The sequence below is a fragment of the Oncorhynchus gorbuscha genome, linkage group LG21 (genome assembly GCF_021184085.1).
Source record: "Oncorhynchus gorbuscha isolate QuinsamMale2020 ecotype Even-year linkage group LG21, OgorEven_v1.0, whole genome shotgun sequence".
In the NCBI taxonomy this organism is placed as follows: domain Eukaryota; kingdom Metazoa; phylum Chordata; class Actinopteri; order Salmoniformes; family Salmonidae; genus Oncorhynchus; species Oncorhynchus gorbuscha.
In genome coordinates this window covers 36,708,746-36,718,648 of record NC_060193.1, presented here as the reverse complement: position 1 = coordinate 36,718,648, position 9,903 = coordinate 36,708,746, and the positions used below count along the sequence as shown (strand labels likewise).

Genomic DNA, 9,903 nt, shown 5'->3' with positions numbered 1-9,903 from the left:
GCACCTTCAAAACATTTGATGGAATAAAGTAGGCTACTCAGGTAACAACAACGGTTTAACTGGTGGTGTGTGTGTGTGTGTGTGTGTGTGTGTGTGTGTGTGTGTGTGTGTGTGTGTGTGTGTGTGTGTGTGTGTGTGTGTGTGTGTGTGTGTGTGTGTGTGTGTGATATATACACTACTGTTCAAAAGTTTGGGGTCACTTAGAAATGTCCTCGTTTTTGAAAGTAACATCAAACTGATCAGAAATACAGTGTAGACATTGTTAATGTTGTAAATGACTATTGTAGCTGGAAATGGCAGATTATAAAAAAATATATCAAAAAAATATTTAAAAAATGGAATATCTACATAGGTGTGCAGAGGCCCATTATCAGCATCCATCACTCCTGTGTTCCAATGGCACTGTTGTGTTAGCTAATCCAAGTTGATAATTTTAAAAGCTAATTGATCATTCGGAAACCCTTTTGCAATTATGTTAGCACAGCTGAAAACTCTGCTATCGGACACCTCACAAGTCCTCAACTGGCAGCTTCATGAAATAGTACCCGCAAAACACCAGTCTCAACGTCAAGTGAAGATGCGACTCCGGGATGCTGGCCTTCTAGGCAGAGTTCCTCTGTCCAGTGTCTTGTGTTCTTTTGCCTATCTTTATTTATTTATCTTTCTTTTTATTGGTCAGTCTGAGATGTGGCTCTTTCTTGGCAACTCTGCCTAGAATGCCAGCATCCCGGAGTTGCCTCTTCACTGTTGATGTTGAGACTGGTGTTTTGCGGGTACTATTGTTACTATTTAAGCTGCCAGTTGAGGACTTGAGGCGTCTGTTTCAAGTCCGTTAAGAACAAATTCTTATAATGACAGCCTACCCCGGCCAAACCCGGACGACGCAGAGCCAATTGTGCGCCGCCCTTTGGGACTCCCAATCACAGACGGTTGTGATGGAATCGAACCAGACTCTGTAGTGATGCCGCAGGCACTGAGAAGCAGTGCCTTAGACTGCTGCGCCTCTTGGTAGCTATCTTATGTGCCTTTTACTGGGGACTGGCTTCCATCTGGCAACTCTACCATAAAGGCCTGATTGGTGGAATGCTGCCAAGACCATTGTCCTTCTAGAAAGTTCTCCCATCTCCATAGAGCAATTCTAGAGCTCTGTCAGGGTGACCATTGGTCACCTCCATGATCATGGCCCTTCTACCCCGATTGCTCAGTTTGGCCAGGTGGGCAGCTCTGGGACGAGTCTTGGTGGTTCCAAACTTCTTCCAATTAAGAATGATGGAGGCCACTGTGTTCTTGGAGATCTTCAATGCTGCAGTTGTTTTTTGGTATCCTTCTCCAGATGTGTGCCTCGACACAATCCTGTCTCGGAGCACTATAGACAATTCCTTCGACATCATGGCTTGGTTTTTGCTCTGACATGCACTGTCAACTGTGGGACCTCAGACAGGTGTGTGCCTTTCCAAATCATGTCCAATCAATTGAATTTGACTCCAATCAAATTGTAGAAACATCTCAAGGATGATCAATGGAAACAGGATGCACCTGAGCTCAATTTAGTCTCATAGCAAAGGCTCTGAATACTTATGTAAAGAAGGTATTTCTGTTCTAGTTTTTATAAATGTGCAAAAATATCTAAAAACCTGCTCGCCTTGTCATTATGGGGTATTGTGTGTAAATTGATGAAGGAAAACATTGATTTATTCTTTACTGAAGTGTTATACCTACAAAACTGACTGTCCCCAGTTATGTTTACATGTTGGCATTTGTGACAAATCCACTTTCCAAACATATTAACGGCAAGGTGGCGTATAACATGAGCTCTCATACAGTGCATTCGGAAAGTATTCAGACCCTTGACTTGTTCCATATTGTGTTAAGTTGTGGAAACAATCAAGGAGTCTGAATAGAGAGCTGATATTATACACCATCTTGCACATAATATGCTTGGAAAGTGGATATGTCACAAATGCCAAAATGTAAACATAACTGGGGACACAGTCATTTTTGTAGGTATGACACTACAGTATAGCTAGCAAAATACTATAGGTAACTCAATCAATCTAGCCAGCTAACCAACTTTGCTAACTGTGAAACAAAACTGACCATGTAGTGAACGTTTTGGATGTATCCACTTTACAATGGTGTTAATATATAATAATATATATGCCATTTAGCAGACGCTTTTATCCAAAGCGACTTACAGTCATGTGTGCATACATTCTACGTATGGGTGGTCCTGTTCTCATGCATGAGTTAGAATATCATGGAATGCTAAATAATTTTGATACATCTGCTGCAATAGAATGTATGCTATGGATTATACCAAAGATGAATAAGAATTGCCTTAAGAGTAGTGCTGTAGAACTTCTCACGGATTGTTTACCACTCCCATTAAAAAACATATTGTCAGGAATTGCTATTGGTCCAGATGTTGTTTAGATACCTTCACCCATTCTATTTTCTTACTTTATAGAGTCGTTCCACATGAATTAAAGTGGCTATGTTTGTTTGAGTGTGCCTCATTAGAACAAAACTTGCATGCATATTTACTAGGGGTGATTACGGTTCACACAACTCACGGCTCGGAACGTTTTCAATACATCAACAAAATAAATGCCTGAGAAATATGTCATTTTTGTATTTCGATTTTCCATGTATTATAATAGTTAACATGGGTAGCTTGAATTCCCAGGAGCATATGGAGACGAAGGGACAACAAAAACCAGCAGTGCCTGCCTTATAACGAGATTTTCAAGTTTCTTTAAGAACATTAGTTTATCCACGTTTAGGCCCCTTGTTTTTTTCAATTTTTACTAACGACATGCCACTGACTGAGTAAAGCCAGAGTGTCTATGTATGCGGATGACTCAACACTATAAACGTCAGCTACTACTGAAATGACTGCAAAACTCAACATAGAGCTGCAGTTAGTTTCAGATTTGGTTGCAAGGAATAAGTTAGCCCTAAATATTTCTACAAGTATTGTATTTGGAACAAAACACTCACTAAACCCTAAATATTGTAATAAATCATGTGGAAATTGAGCAATTTGAGGTGACTAAACTGCTTGGAGTAACCCTAGATTGTGAACTGTCATGGTCAAAACATATTGATGCAGTAGTAGCTGAGATGGGAGAAGTCTGTCTATAATAAAGTAATGCTTTGCCTCCTTAACAATACTATCAACAAGGTAGGTCCTACAGGCCCTAGTTTTGTCGCACCTTGACTACTGTTCAGTCGTGTGGTGAGGTGCCACAAAAAAGGACTTGGGAAAATTACAATTGGCTCAGAACAGGGCAGCACAGCAGGCCCTTGGGTGTACACAGGGAGCTAATATTAATAATATGCATGTCAATCTCTCCTGGCTGAAAGTGGAGGAGAGATTGACTTCATCACTACTTTTATTTATGAGAGGTATTGACATGTTGAATGCACTGAGCTGTCTGTCTAAACTACTACCACAAAACTTGGACAGCCAAGCATACCCCACAAGACATACAACAAGAGGTCTCTTCACAGTCCAGAACAGACCATGGGAGGCACACAGTACTACATGGAACTCTATTCCACATCAAGTAACAGATGCAAGCAGTAAAATTAGATTTAAAAAACATAATAAAACACCTTATGGAACAGCAGGGACTGTGAAGCAACACAAACATTGGCACAGACACACGCGATAACATACGCTCTATACATATACATGGATTTAGTACTGTAGATATGTGGTGGAGTAGGGGCCTGAGGGCACACAGTATGTTGTGAAATCTGTGAATGTATTGTAATGTTTTTAAAATTGTATAAACTGCCTTAATTTAGCTGGACCCCAGGAATAGTGGCAGCTGCTTTGGCAGCTGATGGGGATCCATTACAAATACTAATCTGCAGTGAGCAGAGATCGGCTTGCTGTGACAATGTCAGCCACTGTGAAGAACATTTTTGCTAGGGACAGAGGTCCCAGGCACAGCCAGGTAGCGCCTTACTAACATGGCAACATGAGTGTATATTAACTTTTTGGTCTTCCACCATGTAAGTGGATCAGCATCCAGGGGAATACAGTCCACTTCCCTGTATGAGGACACCTCTATGACCTTGACCTTTGACTTGGTTCCCTGCTCCTGGGTCGTGAACAACATCCCCCAAAAGCTCAGCCATGGCAAACTTATTTTCTGGAAGAGAACCCCTGTCGTCTCTGGAGAGGGGTTGGCTCCTCTGGTATCTGTGGCTTGACCCTGCAGAATTAAATTTGATAAATTACTTTCTGAAGTGGCTTTAAAAATATGATTTGTTTTTAGAAATATCTATCAGACACTTATGACAATTACAGTTGTTACTTTATAATTCATTGTTAATTCACTAATGAATAAAATGTCACATTAACTAAATAAATACAACACCTGTTGTATTTTGGTCACAGTCTCTGCTGTGAATTCATTGTGACTCTCAGACGAGCAGCAGCATCCAAGTGCAGCAGGGACTTGAACCGGGGGTCCAAAACGGTGCTCTTGTGTAAGAAGTCTTGGCCACCAGGGTCAGCATATCTAGGCTCCAGGTTAACTCTGATAGCAGTCTTGACATCCCTTACTGCGGGTTCATCTTCATCAGATGCCACCATTGGTTTCAGGATCATTGTTTTCATGGGCAGGACCATCAAAACTGATTGAATGCTCTCAGTGCATATCAGTGTTGTGACTGTTTTGAGAGGTTTGCAGTCATGTCATTTTCAGACAAAATCACAATATATTTGACATTCTTCCTCACAGCTTGATCAGTCAGTGTAGAATACACTGCAACTTTCTGCTCAAGGTATCTCTTAACCATGTCATGTCTTGAATCTAATAGGGACATCTTGGATTAGTTTGGGGTTTGGCAGCTCAAGCATCACCTATTTCATCTTGAAAACGTGTGCAGCAGTTGTGCTTTTATGAAAGGATACCACCTCCTGATCTTTTGCTAGCAGGCGAGAGATTGGATTCACTGACATTGCTTTTTGAGATGCAGTATTAATAATGTGAGCAAAGCATCCAATATGTGGCCCCAATCCAACTAGTGCAACTGCATTTACAATATTTCTAGAGTTGTCAGTGGTCACAGGAATCGTTACATTATCCCTCTCCAACTTCCACACTGCAACTACTTCCCTTAGCTCTTCCCCCAAGTTTACACTGGTGTGACTACTCTCAAGGGGACGAGTTTGAAGGACATGGCTTTTATCTCCCACTCTGCAGTAATGAAATGAGCCGTTACAGTAAGGTAGCTCTAGACATCCAACTGTCTGTTGTTAGAGCAACAGACCACGTTTCTGACAACTCGCTCTCATGTTGTTATTTTGTTTTCTTGTATAAGGCAGGTATTAATATCTGGGTAAAATGTGTACGGGGAAGGAGTAGTGAAGCGAGATTTCTGAACCCCGCATTCTCTGCCACAGAGAAGGGTCTCATATCTGCCGCTATGCATTTAGCTATCGCTGCTTTGATTTCTTTATACCTGCCGGAGGCAGCCGCATATTGTTGGCTGTGGGAAGAAGTGGTTGCCGTTTCATTTTTTCGCCTAGTCCTACCGATTGACACTTTGGGGTGATGTTGGCGCAAATGAGTAACTTGTATAGACAAACAGAGCCTACATGTTGTATAGGTTTTATCTACCACTCGTTGGCAATCTCCATTTTAGTTTACAGGGAAACGGACCTGAATGATACTGGGGAGTCTTCTACTTCTGGTTCACCAATGCTTGCCATGTTGCTCCTGAGCATTTAGCTAACTGCTAACTCCTTCATAAGCTAATTGCTGCTACGACGGTCCCGGCTCTGTTCCCGCTAGAGTGAAATAACTCATGAGCGGAGCTACATACAGCTACGAGACGAAACAACTTTTTTTAAATACAACTTTATTACTATGTGGATGTTTTTCCCACGTTAATTTATACGCCATTGGTTTATGCAATATTGTTTTTACAATGAAATATACATTTTCCTAGCTATAACACTAAAATTACACATCCTAGATCTGGATGAATGAAATATTCTTATTAAATACTTTTTCCTTTACATAGTTGAATGTGCTGACAATCACACAAAAATTATCAACGTGTTACAACAAAGTAATATGCTTTGAAGCCAAAGAAGTGGATTTGACGTTGTTCGTGATACACACACAGTGCATTCGGAAAGTATTTAGACCCCTTCCCCTTTTCCACATTTTGTTACGTTACAACCTTATTCTAAAATTGATTCAATTCAATTAATTGGACATCATTTGGAAAGGCACACACCTGTCTATATAAGGTCCCACAGTTGACAGTGCATGTCAGAGCAAAAACCAAGCCATGAGGTCAAAGGAATTGTCTGTAGAGCTCCGAGACAGGATTGTCTTTAGGCACAGAGCTGTTAAAGGGTACCAAAAAATGTCTGCATTATTGAAGGGGTCCAAGAACACAGTGGCCTCCATCATTCTTAAATGGAGGAACTTTTTCTAAGAGCTGAGCCGCCGGCCAAACTGAGCAATCAGTGTTGAAGGGCTTTGGTCAGGGAGGTGACCAAGAACTCGATGTTCACTCTTACAGAGCTCCAGAGTTCCTCTATGGAGATTGCTGTCCTTCTGGAAGATTCTCCCACCTCTGCAGCACTCCATCATTCAGGCCTTTATGGTATAGTGGCTGGATTGGAAGCCACTCCTTAGTAAAGGGCCCATGACAGCCCGCTTGGAGTTTGCCAAAAGGCACGTTAAGGACAAGATTCTATACCAAGATTGAACTCTTTGGCCTGAATGCCAAGCATCACGCCTGGAGGAAAGCTGGCACCATCCCTAAGGTGAAGCATGGTGGTGGCAGCATCATGCTTTGGGGAGACTTGTCAGGATCGAGGGAAAGATGAACAGAGCAAAGTACAGAGAAATCCTTGATGAAAACCTGCTCCAGAACGCTCAGAACCCCAGACTCGGGAAAAGGTTCACCTTCCAGCAGAACTACAACCCTAAGCACACAACCAAGACAGCGCAGGAGTGGCTTCGGGACAAGTCTCTGAATGGCCTTGAGTGGTCCAGCCGGAGCCTGGACTTGAACCCGATCTAACATCTCTGGAGAGACCTGAAAATAGCTGTGCATTGACGCTCCCCAAACAACCTGACAGAGCTTGAGACGATCTGCACAGAAGAATGGGAGAAACTCCCCAAATACAGGTGTGCCAAGCTTGTAGTGTCATACCCAAGAAGTCTCGAATGTAATCGCTGCCGAAGATGCTTCTAAAAAGTGCTGAGTAAAGGGTCTGAATACTTATGTAAATGTATTATTTCAGTCTATTTTTAATACATTTGCAAAAATTTCTAAAAGCCTGTTTTTGCTTTGTCGTTATGGGGTATTGTGTGTAGTTTGAGGGGGGAAGAAAACAATTTAATCAATTTTAGATTAAGGCTTAAGACAGTGGCGTACCCATAAGATTAGAAAAAAGCACTTACTGACTTGTAATTCCACAGTAGCTCAATCACCCAAATCAGTGCTGCTATGAATATGCTAAACTTGTTGGGACCACATGTATACAGTACATACATATACAGTAAATACAAAGTGTTTTTTGTTTAATTTAAAGGGAATCCATTTTGCTCCTACTGAACAAAAATATAAACACAACATGTAAAGTGTTGGTCCCATGTTTCATGAGCTAAAATAAGAGGCCAGACATTTTCCACCAAAAGCTTATTACTCTCATTTTGTCCATTTCTTTTAACATCCCCATTAGTGAGCATTTGACCTTTACAAAAATAATCCATCCACCTTACAAGTGTGGCATATTAAGAAGCCAATTAAACAGCATAATCATTACACATGTGCACTTTGAGCTTGGGACAATAAAAGGCCACTCAAGTGTGCAGTTGTCGTCACACAACACAATGCTACAGATGTCTGAAGTTTTGATGGAGCTTGCAATTGGCATGCTGACTGCAGGAATGTCCACCAGAGTTATTGCCAGATAACTATGGGATCGTCTGAGGAGGGGAAGGGGGTTGCTCAGGAGTACTTCTGTCTGTCATAAAGCCCTTTTGTGGGGAAAAACCTATTCTGATTGGCTGGGCCAGTAGGTGGACCCGGCTCCCAAGTGGGCGGGCCTTCCCCTGCCCAGTCATGTGTAATTCATAGCTTAGGACCTAATGCATTTATTTAAAATGACTGATTTCCTTTAATGAACTGTAACTCAGTAAAATATTTGAAATTGTTGCATGTTGCATTTATATTTTTGTTGAGTATATTTATGAACTCAAGCCTTGAGGAGAAGGAAGCTGTATCTCCAGTCAACTTTTAAAGAAAAATAGTTTTTAAAGACACCCATGTGAATACACCAGTCGTTCTAATATAAGTAACTTCATTTATTCTAAAAACATTATTTGGAACCCAGTTGACATGGACAGACCCTCAAGGTTTACACAGGCAGGCAGCCCAATTCTGTACCTTTTTCTTATTACTATTTGGTCTTTTGACTGATCAGATCAGCTCTTGTGTCAATAATTGAGCGAAAGATCAGAATTGTGCTGCCTGTGTAAACGTAGCCTATGCGTTCTGTCTGATTGTGACTAACCAGGCTGGGTAACACCCACCTATTCCTCAAACATTAGGAACTTCCCGTTTAGAAAACAAAACACTGTTTTTGTCCCTCATTGAATCAACACCTATGTGGATAGGAGATTTTGTTAGAGGTTCAGTTGACAGCATGTGAGCTACTGGTCTCCACACTCAAACAGATCAGAGCTGTACGATGATATCTATTGGATACAGTTACATACTCAAACGGAAACATGTCCATCACTGTCAACCTGAAGAGGATCACCAATTTACCTGGGACGTACGATCGAAAGGTGGAGTTATCCTTTAGAGGTACATAAGTGCAGTTATGTTGAGCTTTCAGGCATTCAGCTTTCATGATTATGTTTGATGTGATTGTCTGCCATGGATGCAACTTATCCTCTGAAAATGTATTGTATTTGATTGACATGAAAGTAAATGTTTGCTTTACCTGGATATGAAACCTGAGGTTCAACTAGATGAAAGAGGATAGTTTCATATTGGGTGGTGGTGTACATTTAGTAATCTTGTAGATCCACAAGTATATTACAGTTGTTCTTGAATTCTGGTGACATTTGAAGGCATAAAGTGTTTGTTTATAAATACATTGTTAACAAACAATGGAGTGAATGCAATTTATCCACAAGCTTTTGGGTTATGATCAAGTTAGACAGTTGAACTAAGTTATATTCTTTAAGAATCAATGGCTATATACAGTTGAAGTCGGAAGTTTACATACACTTAGGTTGGAGTCATTAAAATTCCTTTTTAAACCACTCCACAAATTTCTTGTTAACAAACTATAGTTTTGGCAAGTCAGTTAAGACATCTACTTTGTGCATGACACAAGTAATTGTTCCAACAATTGTTTATAGACAGATTATTTCACTTATAGCTCACTGTAACACATTTCCAGTTGGTCATAAGTTTACATACACTAAGTTGGCTGTGCCTTTAAACGGCTTGGAAAATTACAGAACATGATGTCATGGCTTTAGAAGCTTCTGTCAGGCTAATTGACATCATTTGAGTCAATTGGAGGAGTACCTGTGGATGTATTTCAAGGCCTACCTTCAAACTCAGTGCCTCTTTGCTTGACATCATGGGAATATCAAAAGAAATCAGCCAAGACCTCAGAAAAAATGTTGTAGAGCTCCACAAGTCTGGTTCATCCTTGAGCAATTTACAAATGCCTGAAGGTACCACGTTTATCTGTACAAACAATAGTACACAAGTATAAACACCATGGGACCACACAGCCGTCAAACCGCTCAAGAAGGAGACACGTTCTGTCTCCTAGAGTTGAACGGATTTTGGTGTGAAAAGTGCAAATCAATCCCAGAACAACAGGAAAGGACC

The 9,903-nt window shown here is 40.9% G+C and overlaps 1 protein-coding gene across 1 annotated transcript in view; it reads left to right on the top strand.

Annotated features, from left to right (window-relative positions):
* Positions 1–7,886: 7,886 nt before the first annotated feature.
* Positions 7,887–9,903, top strand: part of fer1l4 (fer-1 like family member 4) — a 127,028-nt gene continuing 125,011 nt past the window's right edge. Inside the window, exon 1 of the mRNA XM_046319359.1 lies at positions 7,887–8,856. Coding sequence (XP_046175315.1) covers positions 8,778–8,856 — 79 coding nt within the window. The 5' untranslated portion in view covers positions 7,887–8,777. The remainder of the gene's footprint in view (positions 8,857–9,903) is intronic.